This window comes from Heloderma suspectum, chromosome 1, assembly GCF_057233095.1.
Source record: "Heloderma suspectum isolate Gila_16-S chromosome 1, 16-S_ref, whole genome shotgun sequence".
Classification (NCBI taxonomy): Eukaryota; Metazoa; Chordata; class Lepidosauria; order Squamata; family Helodermatidae; genus Heloderma; species Heloderma suspectum.
In genome coordinates this window covers 352,645,957-352,671,506 of record NC_139458.1, presented here as the reverse complement: position 1 = coordinate 352,671,506, position 25,550 = coordinate 352,645,957, and the positions used below count along the sequence as shown (strand labels likewise).

The 25,550-nt window shown below is 41.7% G+C and overlaps 1 protein-coding gene across 6 annotated transcripts in view; it reads right to left on the bottom strand.

Moving 5' to 3' along the window:
* The window catches only part of ARID1B (AT-rich interaction domain 1B), a 536,503-nt gene that overhangs the window by 5,199 nt on the left and 505,754 nt on the right, over window positions 1–25,550 (bottom strand). For 4 of the 6 annotated variants that reach the window (XM_084827886.1, XM_084827887.1, XM_084827888.1 and 1 more), the window contains 6 exons: window positions 18,492–18,630; window positions 16,022–16,194; window positions 12,276–12,426; window positions 6,331–6,427; window positions 2,851–3,640; window positions 248–378 (listed from right to left, as the gene is read on the bottom strand). In XM_084827886.1, coding sequence (XP_084684012.1) covers window positions 248–378; window positions 2,851–3,640; window positions 6,331–6,427; window positions 12,276–12,426; window positions 16,022–16,194; window positions 18,492–18,630 — 1,481 coding nt within the window. Of the gene's footprint in view, window positions 1–247; window positions 379–2,850; window positions 3,641–6,330; window positions 6,428–9,854; window positions 9,972–12,275; window positions 12,427–16,021; window positions 16,195–18,491; window positions 18,631–25,550 lie in introns of all 6 variants that reach the window. The other 2 variants (XM_084827884.1, XM_084827885.1) reach the window with 1 other exon arrangement.

Here is a 25,550-nt window from a genome sequence, read left to right as displayed (position 1 = left end):
CCATGCAACTCTAGAAGGTCTTTCCGATTCTTGAGAGTATCTTTTGGTGGAAGGAGGAGCCCAGAAATTCCTGTTGTATGAGAGGAATTCTGTTCCCTTGTCTTAGGATCCAAGCTGCTCTTAGAGAACTCTGATAACAATTACTGAATTAATTTTTAAAAGTCAGTCCTTGGGGCACCCCTTCACCTGAATATTTGGCATTATGAGGGTTGAGAAAAATACCACTCCTGAAAAATATCAAACCTACCTGAGAGAGACTGAAAGTAGCAACAGTACTGTCATCATACAGAAGGATATTAATAGTGTCTAATGCCCAAGTACTTTCAGCAAGAAGGCCCGATTTAAGAGACATCATCACTCGCCAAGCCTCAGGAGTCACTAGAAAATAAGAAAGTAAAGAATTTAATATTGATGCTGCCTAGAGGACATTTGCAGGGCAAATTCCAAATGGCACGTGAAATTTGGATCAATGATATCAATGGATGCTGGTATTCTACTTTATGGCATGAATTGTCATAATTTCCTCAATGGCCCAGTTTGGACAATCAAATCCTGGCTTAATAAACCAGGATATGTACAAGCCTCATGCACCTGTTCCCTTGATGTGCGTGGGGAAGCAAGCAGGAAGCCACAGTTAACCATAGCTTCCCATTATGTCTGAACCAGGAAACTACAGATAATTACTTCCAAACTGGCCAGGATGTGAAGCCATGGTTTAATGCTGGCTTCCAAATGCTGACTTATTTGGAAGCCATTAACCATAGTTCCTGGTTTGGAAATAACAGGAGGCTATGGTCAACCGTGGCTTCCTGGGTTGTTTGCTTGCTCACATAATGGGAGAAGTGAAATGGGAGCAAAGGAGCTGCATGCTAGTGCACAAACGTCATGCATATTCTGGGTTACTAAACTAGGATGTTAACTTCCAAAGGTGGCCATTGTGTTCAGGAATGCCATTTCCACACCCATTCATGACAATTCCTTTCACTGTGAACAAATTGCATTACAACCAGTAAAACTGCACATATTTAGATGAAAACTGTTTTGAAAACTGGCTGTACAGAATGGCAATAACCATGCTGTGAACCATCATGCTCTGTTATGCAAAGTGAAGAGCTGATCCTCTCTCAAGCATTAGGTGTTGAGGGGACAATAAAATGTAAAGGTAAAGGTGTCCCCAACCAGTCGTGTCCGACTCTAGGGTGTGGTGCTCATCTCCATTTCTAAGCCAAAGAGCCAGTGCTGTCCGAAGATGCTTCCGTGGCCATGTGGCCGGCATGACTGAACACCGAGGTGCACGGAGCGCTCTTACCTTTCCCGCCGAAGCGGTACCTATTTATCTACTTGCAATTTCTTGCTTTCGAACTGCTAGGTTGGCAGAAGCTGGGACTGAAGACAGGAGCTCACTCCATCACGCAGCACTCGGGTCTCGAACTGCTGTCCTGCCGACCTTCCGGTCTGCAGTTCAGCGTCTTAATAATACTGTGGGCTATCCTTTGTCTCAGACTCAGGAATGTGCACAAGGCTGAGTGTGTGTGTTTATCACACACACTTCATGGTGCAGATGGAAACTACTGTTTATGGTCTGAGGAACTGAGAAGTTGAGGGAAATCTGTTTTAATTTTGCAGTGGTTTGAATGTTTTGAGTGCTATATAGACATTATATTTTTTTCTATGGTTTGCTTCTCAGCCCTCACAATGCCTACTCAATGTGTACATTTGAAAATAAGGAAAGTAAGATGAAGACATCATTGACACCTGGTGCCCTTCACACCAAAGGAAATAAATTCTCTAATGCTACCCTCAGTTTCCTCTTGGGGAAGAAGGAGTACAAAATGGCCACAAGAAATAGGAAATGGAAACAAACGGCAGTAGCAGAACACTCATAGCAGGAATAATGTTGTTCACAGCCTGAGTGACGTTCAAAAATATCTGTGTACTTTTACCACAAGCAACTCGATGCTACTCAAAACGGCAAGGCAACTCTAGTCAAATTGGTGGGGGTGGGGAGAACATATATTCATTCAGTAAAACCACCATACCTGCCTCTCCAAAAAGAAGACTGATTAACACTTCCAGTATCTGCCAGTGTGATATCTCATAGCTATATTTTCACTTCCTTCCAAATAAAAGTTGTAACGTATTTGTTTTCTTTGTTGTACCATATTTGTTTTCTTTGCCAAAAACAAAACCCTTGACATTACATATAATTTATTTGCTTCCTTTGTTAATGGATACATGTAATGCTCTTTCCATTCAACTAATGCCTCTCTGCCCTCCTCTTTGATAGAAAGAGAGCTATCCAATCAAGTTCTAAAAGGATGTTTTATTTTTGCTGTGTGAAATGGTCTGATCCTATCACCCACTGGACCTAGGAAGCAGCTTACAGAAATTCAGTCCTTTGATCTGAGGCTCAATACCAGCAGAGACGCAACCATCAGCTCTAAACAATACAAGGTAATATTACATAATATCATAGCAATAACGCCTCTTTAAAATAATACAAAGTATACTCTACTGTGCTTCCTACAATGAAATCACAGAATTGCTGCTTGTTTTGTGGAGGAACAAAACATCAGAAGCACCTGGAGGACAACACCTAACGTGAGAGCCCCTACTTTGCTACAATAGAAGACACAATTATAGGAATGAGTTGCTTAAAATACGCAGTGCTAATTTTTGCATTAAATTATCTGAAGGCGCAAATATGGTCACTCCTGCTAAGAAATAACTTTGGGCACTGCTGCAATTTTAAGTTAATTTCCCAAAGCAAGTTTAGATAAATGCAGCCTTTACAAAAATGTAATTAAAAGGCGATTCCTTTTCATATAAGGACAACTGTATGATCCTTACCAATATCTTTTGAGGTAATCTTCCGTCTTGGTTTCAAGACTGGTTGGGATGCTTCTACAGAGCCTGGAGGAAAGGTTATTTCCCGCCTAATTGGTGGTGGCTGGGTTGGAGGACCTGTGACCTGTGAAACCGGGACAGCGGGCATAACTTTCGGCATCTTCATAGAGGGCAGGAAAGGGGATTTACTTGGAGACATCCGATTTTCATGGGAGCGAGGGAAAGACGCAGGGCTTGGGGCCCGAGAGATGTGGTTTGGCATTGCTGGTGGGGTCTGGTAGGATGACTGAGGAGGTCGAGTGATAGGCTGCATGGGGGTGGAGGATGACATGTAAGAAGGCTGACGTTGGTTGACATGAGAAGGCCACTGGCTTTCGTGATTTATCCTCTGGTCAGGTACCATCATATCTTCAGTACGGTTCATCCCTGGATAAGGTGGGGCCTGTGCAGGACCTCCAGGGCCTTGCCTGTTCTGATACGGGTAAGACATATCATTTCTAGTGGGCCACAAGTTCTGTTGGGGCCCTTCGCTGGAGGCTGATGACTGCATAGGGCCACCAATCATCTGAGGAGGTATTCCATGTTGTTGCATTTGTCCTGGACCCTGCATTCTCTCTCTGTTATATGGATATGGATACTGTCCCTGCATGGGCCTCCTCTCTGGTCCAGAGTAAGCACTACTGTACTGATTAAACATATCCTGCTGTTGGTTGCCATACTGCATGTTAAACATATCTCCATCAGGGCGTTTTGCTGGAGGCCCATACATGCCATCCATATGGCGTTTGTAGTTCTGAAAAGGAATGCCAACATGAATGAGGTTTAAAAAACAATGAAAATATTATTTTTCATATTCCTGTGCACTGGTATGAATTTAAGTTTACATACTGTACACATTCTGTATAATTATAATGTACTTTCATTAGTATTTTGATAGACACATGGTAATTTTTTTAATTATTCCAATAAATCTACATGAATTGGCGGAAATTTCATCTTCCAGATTTAGTGCACAATAGATAGAATTATGACTTAAGTGGCAGGCTAGAAATGCTTATGATAATTGTTGATGCAGTCCTTTTATTACGAGGTTCTTTTGATGTGCTTCTAACTTTACATTTAAAAGAGAATTAGCCTTAAGCTAAAATTTCTCATGATAGTTCTCAATCCAAGGAGGGGGAGTGGGGGTGAGGAAGCTTGAATTAAAAATTATGGATTATTTTCAACATTTCTAAGTTTGAAAAAAAAAGTTATTTATTAGTTAAGTCATTTTTACATTGTTGTTTAACATGCAGTAACTTTAGAGCTTGTTTTAACATGCTACTCAGAAAATGTAAATCCATGACATATTTTAAAACAATTTTAAGCATTTGAAATCATATCCATATGAATGTGTAAAGCAAATAAAAGCATCTGTTTATCTAGGATGAAAGATAACTTGAACAAGCACTTAATCAAATCTGAGAGAACAACTTGTCCCATGTAATTCCTCCATACTCTTAGATCTTTAGAGGAAGCCCTTTTGAGCATCCTACCACCATTTGAACTTCAGGGGATGGTGACCAAGTCCAGGGTCTAATTTAGGGAAACAGCAGAGATTGAGCTTCTTAGGTGGCTTTTACTTCTGGGTGGAGTAAGTGGATGCTCTGTGTGGCACTGATTCTGATTCTTAGTTGCTGTTTTGTATTGAGGTGTATTAAAGCAGAGGTGGGAACTTAAATTGGGTGGGAGGATGGATGTCGGGGGCAGGACCACACCTTCTGACATCATCCAGTTCCTGGCTGAAGCTCTTCCAATCAGTGCTTTGGGAGGGGACCTGGATTTGCCTGATCCATGCCTTCCCCCAGTGGGGAGGTTGCAGGACAAGTGAAGCTGCCCTGACTGAGGACAAGTGAAGCTGCCCTGACTGAGGTGTTCAGTGGAGTACTACTCCACTCACCACCTCATGGGTGGGCTGGCTTTGCTGCACATGGGCTTTCTCTGGCTGGGGTGACTTTGCCTGCACCATGTAGGCAAAGGGGAGGATGTGGGATGAACAAAGCTCTTAGTGCACTGCTCCTCCTCCCAACTGGGACAGTGAGTGCTATGCTAATGGAATCCCATCTGTTACCTCTCATCAGAGATAACCGTGGGCATTCATCTCTCAGCTAGCCCTGAAGGTGAGGGGGTTGGAGGAAGGGAGGGGGTTGGGGGAGAGGACAAGGCCTCATCCCAGTGGGCCAGATAGGTCAGTCTGGCAGGCCAAATTTGGGCTGGAGGTTCCGCATCCCTGTATTAAAGGGTTGGTTTGATAATATTTTTAGAATGAATGGTATATAAATATAATGTCTGTATGATATTAAGAGCAAACTCATTCACCGAGTGATAATTCTTATGTAGCCAAAATGGCACCATCCAGATACAAGAGGGGGGTATCAAGAGGCTCAGGGGAACCCCAAGATTTGCAGAAGTACAAAAACATTTAAGTAAAGAAACTCTAAGAGTGCAATCCTATGCATGTTTAGACAGAAGAAAGACCTACGGTTCCCAGCATGCCTCAGCAAACCGGCTGAGGCATGTTGGGAATTATAGGTCTTTTTTCTGTCTAAACATGCATAGGATTGCACCCTAAGAAAACTCACCAAATGGGGAAACCCCCAAAATGAGGACTGGGTATGCACAGTGGGCACAGAATGCTAATGGTGTGTGTGTGTGTGTGTGTGTGTGTGTGTGTACGGTTAGCCACAGGAGGGGGAATGGACTGGAGTATCCTATCGAGGGCACTGCAGGCTGGCTAGCTGGAATCCTGAACAAGAGCACTCCACACTGCAATATTCTGTTGCACGTCCCACTTGTTTTTAATGACTTGCAGTTGGGGAATTTTACTCGGAAATGAAGTAAAAACTTAATTGAACAATCAAATAATAAGAACTTGGCTGCTGTGGGGCAATGGCTGCCTCAACTATAATTGCTCTGCCCTATCTTTTGGACAGCTGTTTTAACAGAGATATCTCTGCAACTCTTATGGATTCACTTCATTTTCTTTCTCCTCAGCCCTGTTTACCCTACAAGTTTCAATAGAGGGGTGGTTTTGTTTTTCCTCTTGCATGTTTTCTCTCTGGATTTAGCTGCTTGAAGCATAAGGATATTTTGATCCAACATCCATTGACCCCTTATGTGGATATAGTCTCCCCTCCCTAAGGGAACTGCATTCATTGGGGATTTATCCTGTAAGGTTTGTATGCACTTGGATCAGCTACTTAGTAAATAAGCTGCATTGCCTTGTATCTTGTATTGTTCATTGAATCAACTTCTATGAAACATTCCACACAAAAGGATCAAAATGCATGAACTCGCACACATGGCAACATTTTTGCTGTCCATCCATGGACTTTACCCTGATTTCTATTTATCCTGAAGTTGTTTGCTATTTGTCAATGCCCAAATGCATGGATTTCTAGAATAAATTTTTTAAAAGGGAATATTACAACCATAGATGTTTACCTGCTGTTGTGAAAACATTCCAGGTTGGTGCCCTCCATAGGGTGGCTGTCCTGAAGGAGGTGCTTGTGCTGGATATTGCTGTCCATATGGCTCATGCCTGCAATGAAAAATGAGAGCTACCAATTAGTAATGATGATTTTCCAAGTCAATAGAAACTGATAGCTGACAAACAGATATATCCTTGAAGCTCTGCACAAAGCCTCCCTTCTGTTTTATTACATTATATGTTCGTACGGAAGTGGTGTTAATTTTGGCGGGTTATGCTCTAGTGCAATTCAATTTGATTCAGTGCCACTACAACAGAGTAAATCAGTGATCACAAGTACACCTTAGAATCCATTTTGACCTTTACTGTGGGCCAACGAAGAGCAAATATAGTAACATCATAGACTGAAAATAAGACATGATTTGGATGTATGCATGAATCACATTTTTTCTGCTTTCCTTCCATCCTTATGGCAAGTAGAAAGATCGTGGCAACTCAGTGAACTGTACATGCATTAGTATGCTGGTGGTCCTGGATCACACGTAACTTCCTGCTCAGGGTGGTGGGGACCTCACTTGACAAAGTCTGAATGAACCGAAAGCCATGAAGTCAAAATTACATGACCAACCTGCAGTAAGTGAGAACAAATCCATCTGAGTGGCTGAAGTTGATTCCGTGCTTATTTACACTGTATTGATAAAATGTATGGTTTGCTAGCATTGCCAGAATGTTACACTTTCACAGTGATTTATGTAATGAGGAGAAATGTTTTATCCAGAAGACGTTCTAATGCTACATTTAAAATAGGCAGAGGTTTTAACGGGAATTTATTACTGTAATGGAACATAAGGCAACAGTGACAATTGTGGGACCACAAATATAAACAAAAATGTATTTTGAGAGCCACACATGTAAATAGTTTTGAGTGTGCAAATTATGTATTAAGCTGCAAACTGAAGAGCTTTAGGTGCAGTTTGAAACTTACCTGTGTAACTTGGTAATAGTATACAGCACTGTACCTAATATTGACGGTAGACCCCAACCAGGTATACTTTGGAATCTGGTATGATAGCATAATGTATCCAAATCATCCAGTCTCAGATTAAACACATGATTTTAAGATTAATTTATCCAGCAAGTAAACATTTAGGATTGACTATCAACAACAGCATCATAAACTGAACCAGGCTTATAGCAGCATAATGGCAGCACAGCAGGAGCATTGCTATCATCACTGGATGTGTCATATGGAGTTATCATATAGCACAAAAATAGGAGTGCACAGGGCAAAGGAAGATGGGGGGCTTTGGTGACACTCTGGTAACCTCTAGATTAAACTGGGGCTGCCTTTGAAGATTTATTGGAAACGGCAGTTAATTTGAAATAGAGCTGACAGAGCTGGGACTGGCTAATGGATCACATCTCACAACTAGTCCTTAAATGCTGTTAGTCCATTTAGGTGTACAATCCAATGCATATGTGCTTACTTTTAAAGCCATAAACAGCTTTGGACCCTGATAGCTGAAGATTTATCTTCTCTTGCACAACCCTAGTCGAACGCTAAGATTATGATTAGAAGTCCTTCACCAAGTTGCCTGCCTTCCTGCAGTCAGGGGAGTGATGCCTGGAAAGGGCCTTTTCCTGTGTGGCACCCAGCCTGTGCAATGCCCCCTCCAGGACAGCTCACAACAGGATGCCCATCTGGCGTCAGGCCTTCCAGCACATAGCCTGAGCTGGTTTTACTCTTATTGATGATGATTGTATTGGTCTGCTGGTTTAAATGCTTTAAAAATTGTTTTTGCTTTTCTTACTATTTTATTATTCTTATTTCTGCATATTTTGATATTTTCAATTTGTAAAATGGCCTGGACATTAATATACCCAAGGATGGGATGGATGGATGGATGGATGGATGACCATCTTTAAGGTATTTCATTTGCCATGAAGCCTCTTACACAGCACACTCAGTACTGACACAAATCTAAGAGCCTAATATGTAAGCAACTAGAGAGGTGTTAATATTCAAGACAAAACAAGATGTGCCTTCTTGACTTGATTCAGCCATGACTCAGTGGTAAACATAAGAACATAAGAAGAGCCATGCTGGATCAGACCAAGGGTCCATCTAGTCCAGCATTCTGTTTACACAGTGGCCAACCAGCTGTCGACCGGGAACCCACAGGCAGGGCATGAGCGCAATAGCACCTTCCCACCCATGTTCCTCAGCTACTGCTGTACATAGGCTCACTGCTTCTGGTACTGGAGTATGCTACTCTGTGTGCTGTTACTGTGACACATTTCTTTATGTTTAAGGTATAAGCTATATTATGGGGAAGGGAGAGTGTGTAGTTCTGTGACAGAACACATGTTCTGCATACAAGAGGTCCCAGTTTACTCTCAGCATTTCTAATTAACTTGATCTCAGGCTATAAAAGACTTTTGCCTGAGAGTCACTGTCAGTCAGGGTTGACCCTAACCCTAACCCTACCTCTCTCTTTAAATCCCTCCTCAAAACTCACCTATTCTGTATGGCCAGTAGCCAAACTTCGATGTGTTTACTTGCATTCTTCTCTCCCTTGTCTGTCTTTCTCTCCCTACTTCTGCTGTCTCTTCCCTCCATTGTCTATGTCAAGTTGTAAACTCCTTGAGGGCAAAGATCTTTCTGTTTTGTCCATGGAACTCAGTAAGGTGCCATTTACAATGATGGCACAGGATGTATATATATGCGTATGTATAAAACCATCATTATCATCACAGAAAGCCCAATGGGGTAGACACATATAAGGTGGTTCTATGTATCTCTACAGGACCTCTTATAAGACCTTAGTGACATACAGTGGTAAAACTGGATTAAACTGGGTAAAAATGAAAGAGTTTGAGAATGAGTTCTAAAGAAAAAGTTAAAGAACTCCAAAGGCTTGCATTGACCGTACAGAGCAGACATAGTTTAAGTCGACTTCTGTAGGTGCATAAATATCATGATATTATGACTGCACAGCAGTATGTGGAATATTATTTGCTCTAAGGTTCCAAAGAAAACATTAAGCTGCATTTCAAGGAATCCTTTTCAATTGTTCAGTTCATTTGTCTATAAAAGGTCAACCTAAGAAAGCCATGGGAGCCTCAATGCTTAATACCTAAATTTAAAGTAAAAGGTTGACAGCTGTACTCTGCACTGATATAGGAGTAAAACGGTGGTTTTATATCATCATTCTATGGAAGTATAATATTAAAGTTATTCCAGACCCAAGTTCTCTACAAGTTGACAATTGTTATAACTGAAAAATGAAACAAGCAAAAGTAAAAAAAACCATCAAGAGCTTGTAAATTCTGGAAACACTCCATCAAGCACTGCTGCTGTGCAACCGCTACTCTTCTCAAAGGAGCTCATGCCAGGGACCTGCAGACATCCCAATGAAATGGAAAGAGGCTGCACTGCAACAATGGTTGGTAAACTGCACCTTATGTCCAGTAGGCCTTAAGATGTAAAATTATCTGGTTAACACAGGTATTTCAAACAGATTAAAGTGTAGTTCACCTTTGCTGCCCAGGGTAACGGTTAGGAGAGTACATGCTTGGGTCACTGTTTGAAGGCACCATGTTGCTTTGACCAGGTGCTCCCATACTGCCTTCAGGACCCAGCCCATGATCCGACCTAAAAATGACAAAGGAAACCTCATGCTGTAAAAAGCATTTATTCTCCAAATTTGCTGAAGAAAAAAAAAAAAGACTTATGGCACAGCCAGGTTGATTCAAGACCTTTCTCTGGGACCCAAAATGTCATCAAGACCTTTGTAGTCTGTCTTTTTGAGGAATAAAATTATATCAGCTATTTTATGCTGTTCTTTGTGAAATTCAGCCTATTGGATTTCAAGAAAACTTTAAACAAGGAAACAACTACAGATGACAAAGCTGCATAGCTACATGTTATTTATAAACGTCTTGGGAACAGGATACCTGAGAGAGCGCCTTCTCCCTCACCAACCTGCCCTGTCACTGAGGTCATTGGAAGGCATGTTCCTGGAAGTTCAACATGGACCTATAGCCCGCCTGGAGTCCACCAGGAGAAGAGCCTTCAGCATGGCAGCCCCCTTTGGAACTCCCTGTCCCTGGAGGTCAAGCAGGCGCCGTTGTGTTCCAGGAAGCATTCCTTTAATGACCAGCCACAGTTTTTATGGGCATTTTGTTTTTAACAATTTTAATATGGTGTTTTAATCTTTTATCTTATTTACTACTGTACGTCTTGTGTTCAACGCTCTGGAATCTCTTTGGATGGGGAGTGGCACACAAATGTTGTAAATAAATAAATAAATTTCTGCGATTGTTTTTCCCAACTATCAAAACAACCACAACCATCGTTTGGCCCTTAGAGGGATGTATGCACGACATATTTATGTTGTTTTGAAATCTGGCTTAATTTTAGTGGCTTTTGCTAAAGAACAATGGGATTTATAATATTCTGAGAATTCTTTGGTAGAGATACTTTCCCAAAGCTTCAATAACCAGGGTTTCTTTTTAGGGATGAATAATGGATTGGTGCAAACTGACCTGAATGAGTTGTTTAGCTATTTGGTAAAGTCATGGGACATAACAACTCTTCCATTGTTCTAGCTGGTAAAACTCATTTCAGTGTTCAGTATTCTTCTGCATTGCTCCGTCCTAATTCTCAGCCTCCATTTTTAGGATAGCTTTTTTCAAAGTCTTTATTACAATTTAAGAAAGGAAGCATCCCAGCTATTGAGCTAAAATGACAATGGGGTTATATTCCTGGTCGAACTGCAGGAGCAGTGCTCCTCTAGCACATAGATAATGTTGAGCCAAGACTACCAGGACATGGAGTCTTCACGCTTTGCTTTTATTGAAGTACAGAAAGAGAGCTGAGACATTATGTTCACTGGTGCTGCGTCAATGTTTTGTGAGGTTTGATATTCACTGCAAAAGTTGCTATTTTGAAGACAGCAAAAAGGTTTGTGAAAAAATCCCAACCTTCCACTTTTTTATGCTTTTTATCACGCTCATATTCAGCCATTGTTCCCCTTCTCGTGCTGTTTGGCTGCGAATTTATTTATTTAACTTGAAAGGATTCTTCTCTGCTTGATCCCAGCCAATCAGCACCATATAGCCAATCAGATCTGTCTATGCAATGATGTCACTGGGGGAAACAAAGCTTTCCCACTGCCCTGCCTCTGAATTGGGGGTGGGGAGGAATGCATCCCTGTTGCCCAGGCAAACAGGCTGACATTCCCTGTCTTGCTGTGCTGGTGATTTTATTGCCTGCCAGCACTACAAGGACAACATTTTACTCTAATTGCATGTAGTTATGCTTGTTGGGACAGAATGTGGAAGGGGATGTGCATCCAGCTGAAAGTTATGTGTGTGGATAGATGAGATCCGCATTTGGATGTACACTAAATTATTTTAATGGGACATGCAATCAGGTGCGTATCCATATGTGTATCCACACACACATTTTGTCCCAACTTGTCAACCATGCATGACAACTGGGGAAAGGGTGTGTTTCACAGGTTGCCTAGGCAAAGGGGACACAACATCTGACACACACTCCCTTGAAAACAGTTTCACACTCTTTTGCAAAGGAGTGTACAAAATCATCAAAAGGAGAGGGGTGCAGTTTGCCAGGGGATAAAATGTTCATGAACACAATCACTCACTCACACACACACACACACACACACACTCTTCAGGTCAGTAATAATGCCAAATCCTGAAAAAAGCAGACATCAAATATATCCAGCTACAGACCAGCTCTCTCCCTTTAACTTTCTTCTTCAGTCATGCCCCTCACTTACTAAGGCCTGCAAAAAAATAGATTCAGTCTTCACTAGAGGTTTCCTAGGTAGCTCTAGCTGGCATGGGGTGGTCAGTTAGAAGGAGGGAGAAAAGGGATGGATTTTGTTCACTGAATCTCTTGCCTTTTCAAGATGATGGAGTCACTCACCTCCGGTCATAACCACTTCCATAGGGGAACTGCTGGCGCTGGCCTATGCCCATACTGGACATTGCTCCAGGGGGAGTCTGGTTGTACAGGTCCTGCATTCCACTGTTAGGCATTTGTCCAGGCGTCATGAAGGGTTCACTGTTTCCAGGCACTACAAAAAGTAAAGAAAACAAACACACAACTTCAATATATTATTTTGAATTTTCAAGGCATATTTCAAGATGCATTTTCAAGACGTATTAAATAACATCATTAGATTGATGTCCAGGGACCTAAACTTGCCAAGCAGAATGATCAGTTATCTGACAAACACTATGAGAGCTAAGGACGTACTTAAATAATCAGCAGCACTAAAACAACAGGTTGTGAGAATATCAGATATGTGACTGGATTCAAACCTACTTGATATCTGTTCATTTTTAACCTCCATTTTAATGCTGAAAATGCTGCTCTTTTCATTGTATTTAAAATATATCACATCTAAAATTATCTCCTGCTTTGTTAATATAAAGGCTGCCTAATTTCTCTTTGTGAACCACTGGCAAAAGGAGCCATGTGCTTTGACGAGGATGGAAAACACTTCTGAGAATAGCTGGACCTTATATTTCCAAAATGGAGAATCCAACATTCCTCCCACCCCCAACCTCCATGATAACCTGGGGCAGTAGAACCTTCCTTTAACTATCACAGGACCTCCTGACCTGCAGAGTCTTCCTTCTACACTACATCTTGGGACTAGTCTGAATTTGCAGACAATGTGACTTCACCATCTAGTCACCCTTTTTTTTCCTTCCTCCCCATTCCGCCCCCCAACCTGCTTTTTATAATGTCTGAAGAAAAGACTTGGGGATCTCAAATATGTGCATAATTTTCTTAAATAAAGTTTTTGTTGGCCTAATAAAGGCATTGCAGCAATATGGATTTTGGAAATGCCATTATGATCAAGACGGATAACTTTGCTTTTTTATTGTATTGCTTTGTTCTATTACTTATTGTTGTTTTAAAATCTCAGTCTGGAAGCCACTCTTGGAATCCTTTGGCAACTGAAGTGCACGACATTAATTATCGATGATGATGAAGATGAAGATGATGGTAATATCACCACACAAACAGAGTGGAGCAACCTTGGTCAGCCACTATCTCTCAGCCTGACCTGCCTCACAGGGTTGTTGTGAAGATAAAATTGTGGTGGTGGTAGTGAAGCTAATTATGTCTGTCAACCTGAGCTCCTTGGAGGAAAAGTGCAATATAAATTATTTTTTAAGGGACACTGTAGCCATGAAAATGAGATGTTTTAGAGATACATTTTTGGTTCAACTTCTCATAACTAGTTGGGCCCTACCTGAAGAGTGATTTGAATTGGCTTTAGAGTGAGGGAACATTCCAGAGTTCACAAAGTTGAGAAAAAGAAACTTGTGAAGTCTGAGTACTTTGGGGGATTTTTCAGTCACCAGAGCTGGCAATTCTGTCGAAACCCTTGTCGCGCTATGGAATGGTGAGGTGCAACAGGCCATTGACATGATCCCTCCTGAATGCCCTCTTTGGCACTGTGGAGCTCAGAAGGCTCCCTGGTTTACTGAGGAGCTCTGGACAATGAAGCAGGCCAGAAGAATGTAGAAGCATAAGTGGTGCAAGTCTTGTCATGAAGGTGATCAAGGACACATAAGAGTGTATAATCATGCTTACCGCATGGTTGTGAAGGCGGCAAAGGAGGCTTCCTTTGCCACCTTCATCACAGCCTTGAGCAGCCGTCCAGCAGTGCTTTTCCGAGTGGCTCAGGGGTTACTTTAATCCAACCCAATGAACCCAATACTGGAATCCTTGGAGGCCCGCTGTGATGAGTTTGCAAGACACTTCGAGGATAAAATCGCTCACCTTCATGCTGACTTGAACACCGCTACTGATGCAGTGTCTTTTGAGGTATCCAGTGCATCATCTTATCCTGTTCTGTGGGATCAATTTTGTATTTTGGAGCCTGAGAATGTGGACAAGACTCTTGCATCTGTACTACCCACCACAAGCTCTCTCGACCCTTGTCCTTCATTCCTTATTTGAGCTAGTCACAGGGGGACTGACTGGCTGGACTGGGGGAGTGGGGAACATATCACTGCATGATGGCATGGTCCCTACTACCTTGAAGGAGGCAGTGGTGCGACCACTCCTGAAAAACCCCTCCCTGGATCCAGAGATCTATGCCAGCTATCATCCTGTCACAAACACCTCATTCATGAGTAAGGTGCTCGAGGGAGTGGTGGTGTCTCAGCTGCAGGTGCTCTTGAATGAAACTGATTAGCTGGATCCATTCCAGTCCAGATTCAGGCCCTGTTTTGGGATGGAATTAGCCTTGGTTGTCCTGATGGATGACCTTCTTTGGGAGAGATGAAGCAGACTGCCTTCCCTTATACAGCAGTCTAGCAGACTGCCTTCCCTTATATATACCGAGCCGATCTTTAAGACCTTCAGAGGAGGCCTTTCTGGTCATTCCGAAACTAACAGAATGTCGTCACATAATACCATGATGGTGGGCCTTCTCAGTAGTGGTGCCTGTACTCTGGGAAACCCTCACCCATGCAGTTCAGGAGGCAGAAAATGTGGCATGTTTCAAACACCTCCTGAAAACACTTTCTCTGGCTTGTAATTAATTGTAATTAATTATGCTGCTTCATCTTACTGCTCCTTGTATTGCTCTGTACTATTACTGTAATTAGTTTTAAAAATGTATTTAAATGTGATTTTAATATTTATATGAAACACTTACAGATTTCATTATATTAAGCAGTATAGAAGTATCACTAATACTAGGCAAAGAAAAAACTCGAAAAAACCACATATGACTTCTATAGGAATTCGAATCCACTAGAAGTCATGGGGCATATGATCTAACCTACTGAGCTCAATCTCTATTCACTTTAGACAAAGTTGAGAGACCTGCCCACATGCATAGAGATGGAAGATGTAATACATGTCAGGAGATGGAGCATGTAATTTTTGGTTCTAGTTAAGCTTTCCAACAATCTGAGACTTTACTTTATTGTAAGAGGCTGTTTCCAAGAGTGCTACAGGGCATAAGAATCCTACAACTCCCAGCTACAATTCCCTACATACTCTCCTATTTTTTTCTGTCTAAACATGTATAGGATTGCACCCCAAGGCACTATATATCTTAATATATTGGCAAGAGTTTTGCTTACAATGATTTGTGCATTATTGAGCAGGGATGCCATTTAAGGACACCAGGTGCACTCCGCCCCACTCCATCTTGTGTCTCATAGCACATGTGATTATTTCTCAGGAGTACCTATATCTTTAGTCAATGTATTGGTTCTACGTACTGTTCTATGTTAACTGACATAGTTAAATGGGCCTGCATACTAGGCAGGCTTGCCAAGTCCCTTTGCTTAAATAAAAAGTAACTGTTTGACTTAAGTTCATAACATTGCTGTAGTTCTTATGAGCTATAAAAAGTATTCATAATAAATGATCTCAAAATATGTTACTGTTTCTTGAATATCTTAATGAGTTTTTAAACTTTGGTGACAATAATTTTCCCAATTATAGAAATCTCTCACCCTCCAAAAATACTGCGGAAATAGCATCCCAGCTTACAAAAGGCAGAAAAAAAGCAGAGATTAATATAATACAGTGTTTTTATATCTCTGGAATGCAAAGGTAAAGAATCATGCCAAACGCATGCACATGAGCACATCCTGGAATAAACTAACTACATAAGAATGCTCAGCAGATACCTTTTCTCATCCCACCAAAAGGGTCCTTGTTCGGTTCATAGGACATCCTCCCCATTATATCTGGCATATTCATGGCCTGCTGATAGGGTGCATTTGGGGTCATGGAGTTGCGCTTTGGGAATGCAGAATCGCTTACATCTGAAAAGGGATCATGCACACTAACGGAACTATTTCTAAAGAGATAGAAGAAAAGAACGCATTAATATCATAGACTGTACACATTGTGATATCAGATTAGATGGTGATCCATGCAGTTCAGTATGTGAAACTGCTCTGAAAATCAGTTTTACCTTGACAGCAAAGGAAAATATTCGTACAGGATATATAGGACATTTGTCAAACTGGAGACAATGTTTCTTAAAATTGTGAGACTAAAAAATATGACTGATGTCCAATGCTTCTTTCTCTCCCTGAGCCAAGAAGCTCAGAGTGGTATTTTAGCCTCACAAGAGAAAAGCGTTACTTGTCCAAGGCCAACAAGCAAGCTTCAGAGCTGAGCAGGGATTTGAGCCTTGGTTTCACAGCACTCTGGCTATTACACCACACTGGATCTCTGTTAATTTACACGGATCTCAGGCCAACGCTTGGCTTCAGACCTTCTTAATAAAATATAGCGAAGAGTATAATGCCTGATGATAATGTAATTGTGAATATTTTAATTATATTCTTTGCTACCAACCTAGGAACTATTACTGAAAAGTAGTAACTTCTGCACAATTAGCTGCCAAATCACTATTCTAAAACTGATTGTGACACTCCCCAGTTTTATCTCCAAGAAAACTCGCAATATGTATAAGGATTTTTGTGTGAAAAAATAACAGCGCATAGTTAAACTATGGAATTTGCTACCACATGACATAGCGATGGCCACCAATTTGGATGGCTTTAAAAGGGGAGCTTTAAAGGGGGGTTAGACAAATTTCTGGAGGATAAGGCTATCAGTGGCTACTAATCCTGATGACTCTATGCTACCTCCAGTATCAGAGGCAGTATGCCTATGTACACTAGTTGCTGGGGAACATGGGTGGGAGGGTGCTGTTGCACTCATGTCCTGCTTGTGGGTCTGCCGTTGAGAGCTGGTTGGCCATTGTGTGAACAGAATGCTGGGCTAGATGCACCCTTGGTCTGATCCAGCATGACTCTTCTTATATTCTTCTTATGTTCAGTGCCAGATTTAGGAACGAGCCAAGTAAGCCATGGTTAGGGCCTCATATTATGAGGAGCCTCTAAATAAGCAAAAAAAAATTAACTTCAACAATGAAGATAACTTTTGAAAATGTCTTGACTGAGAAGTATGCTTTATTTAGTTGTTTTTCATTGCATTTTTGCCTATGTATATATCCAAATATAATGGTTTACCATTTATATTTTCATTACCCTTTCTATTATAAAGTAATACTTTTTTCTCTTTCTTTTTTATGTTATGGGGCCTTTGAATCTTGATGTGACTTCAGGCCTCAGCATGTCTTAATCTGCTCCTGCTTATGTTCTTAACAATGGACGGTTTTCATAACAAGAATATTTTTTGTTACTTCAGGCTGCGTACAGATGATTACTTCTGGGGAGCAACTAAAGTAAGTTCAGCTTTATCACTTCTGTGTTATTAACTCTGATCCAGCATTAGTAACTTGATAATGTTATAGGATGTAATGGATGAGGAGGAAGATAGCAAGCCTCACTTTAGGGGAAAGCGCTGTTTGCGACATTTGCCTAATTCCTAATTAGAGCCAGTTCCCTTAGTCCCTTACAACACAATGGAGCAGTGAAATTGACTTCATTGGAATTGATTGCTCCTTCTTCCCTTCCCACTTCTTTCACATGTACATGCTTGCATGCATGCACACACACAGTTCCAGGGCACAAGAGTAGAAGACTCCACCTGCAAAACCCATGTGTGAGCCAAAACAAACTAGTCTTAAGGCAGATCCCGGAGAAATCCTTTGCAGTTTTACCTCAGCAGTGAGTGCAACACTCAAGCCAAAGACTGAATGTGAGAACATAAGAACATTAGAAGAGTTGTGCCGGATCAGGCCGAGATCCATCCAGTCCAGAATTCTATTCACAGTGGCCAACCAGCTGCCCACAGGGAACCCACAAGCAGGATACGAGAGGTGAAGGTTATATGCTGCTTCCTCATACTTTACACTAAGCCCATAGTTTCAGCTCCCATGAGAGTACCCTCATTCATGGCTGAGCACTGAGGCCAGGATCACAATATGGGGGCAAGGGGGGATGGGGGTAACTGCCTCTCATCACCAAAATGTCATAGGCAGCAAGAAATGCTCATGACATTCATTCCAGATAGAAATAATATTTCCCAACAACAATATTTTGAGTCACAGGAAAATGCAACGTCCCTGAAAGAAAGGGAAGGCCTCTGGATTTGGGGCAGCAAATGCATTTGCGACAGCACAGGCCCAAAGGCCAGAAAGGCTCTAAGAAAGGAGAAGGAAAAGATACTGTGTTGTACCTGTTGCCCTGCATAGGTGTCATCTGCCCATGAGGTGTAGATGCTGGTGTTGGAGGCTTGAGGTCGCCTGGCACTTCTGTCATGGAGTTGCTTCCAGTAGACTGAGGGGTCTGCGGACCTTGAAGGGAACCCGAGTTAGCTGTCAGATTTGAAGAAAAAAGGCAGGGGGTGGGGGAGAGAAAATATTAGGCACGTATTGTCTCTTGTGGGGGAAGAAATACCTGTAAGATTGGGGCGGGGGGAGAGACAGAGAGCAGGTATCTCATAATAAACCTGCTAACACATTATTATTTTGTCTTCTTTAAATACACTTTGTGCTTGAGATATGCTTCATATTAATGAATTCCTGTCTTTCCTGTATCTAAGAAATGAGTCCACTGCTTAGTTCAAAGTGGTCCGGATTCAGGGTGGTGGTTGAAACAGTAGCTAGCTTGCATCCACACACCTATGAACCCGGCCCAGCCTATCTCAAGGAGTACCTCCAGCAACACCAGACAGGCCGCTTAACAAGATCAGCCTCGGATGGCCTTCTCTCTGTCCCATGAGCCAGGACAGCTAGACTGGTGAGGATGAGGGAGAGGGCCTTCTCTGTGGTGGCTAGGGATGTACGAAAGTCACTTACCTGGTCCCGCAGCTTGCTTCGCAGTGGGGGGGAGGCGCTTCGGTTCTCCCCCCGAAGTTCAGGCCAGGGGGGGAGGCGCCCCGCCTCGCCCGGCCGAAATTCAGGCCGAGGAGAAGCGCCCGTCTCCCTGGCCGCGAAATAAAAAAGAAAATGTAAAAAAAACACACGACACAGCTGTGATAGGCTACGTAACGATTTACGTAGCCTATCACGGCTAGATTTCCAAAGTCAGCCGCGATAGGCTACGTAAATCGTTACGTAGCCTATCACGGGTGACTTTGAAAAAAAAAATGCGCGTATGCAACTGGCGGCGCCCATGGGCGCCGCCATTTGCATTCCTTATTTGGGCCCGGGTAGTCTAAAGATTTACATAGACTACGGCGAAAATAAGGGCAACGCAAATAGCCGAGAGGGACATTCGAGGGAGGTAAGTCCCATCCCGGGGGGGTGGCGGAGAATTTCACCGCCAATTTCGGGGGCCCGAATGCGTTGGCATTCGGCCTCCCCAAGATTCGTGGAGAAATTCTCCGCCATCCCTAGTGGTGGCCCCCACTCTGTGGAACTTCTTCGCTAGGGAACTCTGCCATGTCCCCTCTTTAATGAGCTTCCGCCGCACATTAAAAATGTGGTTGTTCAGGCAGGCATTTGGGGTGGGTTAGGGTATTTTTAGAAATATGTTTTTACTGTAGAATTTTATTGTTTTAAACTGTTCTATTGTTGTACATCGCCCAGAGTGGCTGGGTGACCAGCCAGATGGGCGATTAATAAATTTAATAAATAAAATATAAAACCTTTAACACCTAAGAAACTGACACATTCCCCATTTCTAACACTCTCACTGGTTCATTAGGAATTACTCACAAAAAATGTTTAAATTGTAAGGAAAGTGGTCCTTCCCCAAGCTAATGGTTTGTAGAACATACCTGCAACATTTACAGGAAAAATGAATATACACTGTTTTCAGGGCAAAATAATGATCTCTCCCAGAGTGTCTATTCATATAAATATGTCTGACATAAAAAGAGCAAGGAAAACAAGATACCCAACTGTGAATGTGTAGACTACGTTTTTACCTGCTGGTTGTTGTTTTTGAAACTACTGGCTATAAACAGCTGCAAAATGTGGTACAGAGTGGAGAGAGACAATAGGCTTTTCTATGAGCCTCAGCTATGAAACAGAAGAGGTAATCTAAGGGCCTGAACATATTCCAACAATCACTGAATTTCAGACTTTTATTTTAGATTGATAAAGTGCCTTATTGGTAGTTTTGCTGTAAAGGTGGATAACCCTTGGTGTGAGGAAATAGCTGAACTCCTCTATTTGCTGTTAAAAAGAACCCAGAATGGATATGTGCTCTGGTGCTGAAGAGGGGACATGGCAAAACTACAAAGAATAAAATTAAACAGTGAAGCATTGTTTGGGGCATGTGTGGATGGAATAGCCTGGCTGATGTTCCCAGTTGTTTTTTTTTAAGACATTGGCTGTGTTCACATGCAATGCCACTCCAGGCTTGTGCCTGCTTATTCTTATTGTGTCTGAACTCGGTCTAGATGTTCAGAGGAGTGCTCAAGTTCTAGGGCAACAATAATGAAAATACAGTTTACACATTTCACAAAATCGCATGGACATGGGGGGAAAATGTGTGTTAATTAGCGATGTCACAAACAATATCCAACAGATTATTCCCCCTGCTTTAACTGTTGTTATGCATACCTTCCCTTACTATAAAGCAGTACTATAAAAAACTACTTTACTATACAGGTTACCGCTGGGCATTCATGGCTATCTGAAATAACGATGGGTGCATCTGTCAATTTCACTTTCTGCGATACCCAGATTTTTAAAATCTCAAGTTCTTTCTCTCTCAAATACGAAGAATGCTGCAAATTTTGGTTATCTTATAAAAAACCAAACTGAAATGAAATTCTCACCCATTTGTACCAGCCAAATTCAATAGGTACAGTTATTCCCAGCATGGGGAGGACCGTGATGTACATGGCTGCCATATAGCTGCTAAGGATGAGGAGCCTATCAGAAAAAAAGAGGTGGCAAACCTCATTCAGCACTAACATGCTTGAATACACAGGGATTCCAGGCTTTTAAGAGCAAAGTACTCAGATTTTATTTTCTTGGACTCCAAGATCACTGCAGATGGTGACTGTAGCCATGAAATTAAAAGACGCTTGCTCCTTGGGAGGAAAGCTATGGCCAACCTAGACAGCATAGTACGAAGCAGAGACATCACCTTGCCGACAAAGGTCCGTCTAATCAAAGCTATGGTTTTCCCAGTAGTAATGTATGGCTGTGAGAGCTGGACTATAAGGAAGGCTGAGCGCCGAAGTATTGATGCTTTCGAACTGTGGTGCTGGAGAAGACTCTTACGAGTCCCCTGGACTGCAAGGAGGTCAAATCAGTCAGTCCTAAAGGAAATCAACCCTGAGTGCTCATTGGAAGGACAGATACTGAAGCTGAAGCTCAAATATTTTGGCCACCTAATGCGAAGAGAAAACTCCCTGGAAAAGATCCTGATGCTGGGAAAGATTGAAGGCAAAAGGAGAAGGGGATGGCAGAGGATGAGATGGCTAGATAGCATCACCGATGCAATGAATATGAACTTGCACGCTCCGGGAGAGAGCGGAGGACAGGAAGGCCTGGCGTGCTATGGTCCATGGGGTCACGAACAGTCAGACACGACTTAACGACTGAACAACAACTGCCACTGTGCAAACTCCATTCATTCCAAGTAGGCTTGCATATAGGGTCTACTGGAATAAATAACGGATGTGCAGCAGCAGGGCTTGGTGAGTTGCTAGATTACACTACCCTGCTAGTGAGGATACTTTCAAGAGTCCTTTTATTTATCCAGTCCGCAAATATCCAATTAATAATAAAAAGGAGGGAGAGAGGGAATGAAACCCCCTCTACTTGCCAGCAATTTCTCCCCCATCAGGCTAAAAAAATAAATAACCTTTTGAAACTCCATTAATGAGAGGCCTAACATGCTCTCTAGGATATCCCTACCTTTTGCCAGAAGCTACAAATGTATACTCTAAAGTAAACAATGGAAAGGTTACTGAAGGTTAAGTACATTCACATACTTCAGTCTTAACATCCAGACACCACGCTGGGAAGATAATTTACACAGCATGAACTCAATGCCCTAATTCTGACGGGGTGGGGGAAGCGGTGGGAGGTTTAGCAAGATGCGTCACATGTCCATGGTGAATGGAGGTCAATCAAAGGGCACCTTTGTTTATAACCCAGGCCCATTTCTCATTTATCTTCCGCTGGGGATTCCCTGGTTGGCTGCCTGACAGATTTTGTGACATCACCTGTCAGCTAATAATAGAAATTCAGCCAGCCACCTGCCAGCAAAGATAGATGGGTTTTTGGTTACAGACTTACTAATTAAATGACTAGCTTACCCCCCCCCCCCCCGCTCACTCCTGTTGTTTCTCAGCTGCCAAGGAAACCCAGGGAGCAAGTGCCTTGGTGTTCTCTGTTACAGCAGTGTCTCCCAAGTTTTACAGGGTTGCTATAATAAGCCCTCTGCTAACATGATAAAGTCTCTGAAATATTTGGCTCCTTTCTCTCTATCTGCTGAAGTAGAGAAACAATGGATTAATTCACATATCAGCCAGGTTAATAACGGGCATGAGACCATAGGGGCCTTACAGAACACAGGGATGTCTGCAAGAACCCACCCCTTGTGGCAGCACCTTGGTGTTTTTCTCTCATACGATTTCTGAATGGAAGTGGATGAATCAGAGCAGATACTGCACACATGCATTTGGAGAGTCTTCTAAGGCTCAATCATGATCACGTTTACACAGCAGTAAGCCCCTAACAATACATTAGAATTGTTAGGATAAGATCCTTAAGAATATAATCACTGTGCTGATATATGAGAAAGTCTTCCCTCCACTGAAGCACTAACAGGCCAATCTTTCCTTTGCAACTGGTGAACATAGGAGGGGCATGGTCAAAACACACATTATTGGCTGGAGAGTACTTCTACATGCAGTGGAGGAACCTGTGTAGCATAAACAAACATACGTCTTGTGTATACAAACACTATACACATGAGGCAGCATATGTTTTGGGTGGCACTCGCATCCTCTTTTTTGAGGGGGAAGTTTCACATGTATATATGTTCTGCTTGCATCACACCACACATACAGGATCACTGACAGTGCAAATAGCCCAAAGTGTTGCCTTCTTTTGAAATTGGCAGAGCAATGTGAAGCCTTTGGCATAAACTAGCCTGCTTTGCCACCCACTTGTTTGTTTTTAACATGATAACTTTCTCTAACATTGAGATATCAGAATGAAAACACAGCACAATGCCATATCAGCCTAGTTCCCCCCTCCCCTATACACACTTTTTGTAAGATCTTGCCTGAAAAAGAGATCTGGAGATCTTGAAAGCTTGCACATTTTAAAATTTATTTTGGGGTTAGCCTAATAAAGGTAATATACTAATATGGGTTTTGGCATTTTTCTTGTAGTCAACATGGTTACCTTTGCTTTTTATATCAGTTTACACTGAAGAGAACAAAATAAAATTTAGGCTGTATGTTTAAGACATAATTATTTGGCTGAAGTTAGAACACCTGCTTGACCCCACAACCATTTTTAGCAGGGAAAATGAGATGCAAAATACATTGTAATGGGATATCTAAAGCAAGGTGTCTCAAATACTATTGTTTACTACCATTTAAAGTGAAATTCAATTATATATCAAATACAGCCAGTGAGTTTGCTAGGAGAAAAATGGAGAGCATAATTTAATCCAACATATAAACCCTTCCCCCTTTCAGCATATGCTGATGAGAACTCTATTTTATAATTGATTTTACAAGATTAAATTGTTTTTCAAAAAAGTGAAAGCAGAAATGCTGACAGTCTTCTGATTCCTGTCTTTAGTAGCATCTTATTCTGTTCCAAAACCAAAGCAGGATTATCCAACCTAAATTGCAATGAGTCCTTTTGTGCAGTTGACGATGACAACGGGTCCATAAACTGTTTAAATGCTGAAAATTAGGAAACCAGTCCTTGTGTATTCTACAGAAACTATGCCTCAGCAGGATTTCACATACTCAGGCTCTTACATTGTGGAGGTACAGCCCTGCCATAACACCCACAATTCCCAGCAAACAAAACAAACCCTCCTTTTCTGCTCCCTAAGCCCAATTATGTTTTTATTTTGGAAAACTTGGCCCAAAGACACCTTCTTTGAACTAAATATAATGTTGTTGATGGTACATTTAAACTTGGGGTGATCATTTACAACTATAAGCACTGACCACCAGTTATTTAGAAGTAAAGCTAGTTTTTCCACTTGAAATCTGTCTGCTTCATGCTGCTAAAACAGTAGAGCAGTGTAAACAGTGGTGATGAGAAGTAAATATTTGCTCAGTTGCATGGAAAAAGATTCCTAACACTGATTCTTCTTGTCTATGGAATAGTCACCAAACCTAAGCAGTCTAGCATCATTACTTGAGATATGTGGGGCTTTGCAGATATTATGGGAATTGAGCTGGTTGCTGCAACTGACCTTACCACAGCATGTCTAGTTTGTTCACTGCTTCTCCTCTGTATTTCTAGCAGCTTGTATATTGTAATAAAAGCCAACTAAACTACAGCAATTACTTTTCTAGTGTTTCCATGTTTCTGATGGAAGAGAAACACCTCTCCTCATCCCTTGAAAGTAATTTTCCTACCAAAGTGTGGACTAAATAAAAATGGATGCAAAGGAAGGTCTCTGACATTATTTCTGGATGGAAATATGATCCACACTAAAAAAGGCACAATAGGTCTTGACTTACTCAGACTATGTCCATTTGTTGCCTAAGATTTCATTAATTTCTGAAAAAACGAACAGCGTTAAAAACAAAGGTCTTGGGACACCTTAAAGACTACTAGAGTTATTGTGGCATAAGCTTTCATGGACTCAAACCCACTTCATCAAGCGCATGAAGTGTTACCCTAAGTTGGCAAATACACACACACACACACGTACAGAGAAAAACCATTTTTTTTAGAAGTGGCCATAAAATGCAAGGGGTAGCAGTAGGTCTGTGACATTTCTATACAGAGTCCAAAGGTATATAAGAACAGTATGACCCATTCCTAATAGCAATCACTGTGATAATACTATCTTTTATTGTAATTTAACAACTGTAGTGGGAAAGAAAACCAGAGTACAGATTAAGTCCAAATTGAACACAATCTAATTTACTGATAAAATTCTAGTCCAACAATTTTACACTGCAGCCCCTATCATTGAAGTTTTTCTTTGAAGTACTATGACTCTGAGGTTAGCAGGGGAATGACCTGGGAGACTGAAATGTTCTTCCATCGGTTTTGTTGTCAGATTTATGTCAATTTACTCTCTTTTGTAGAAACTGTCCTGTTTGTTCCTATGTTGACCACAG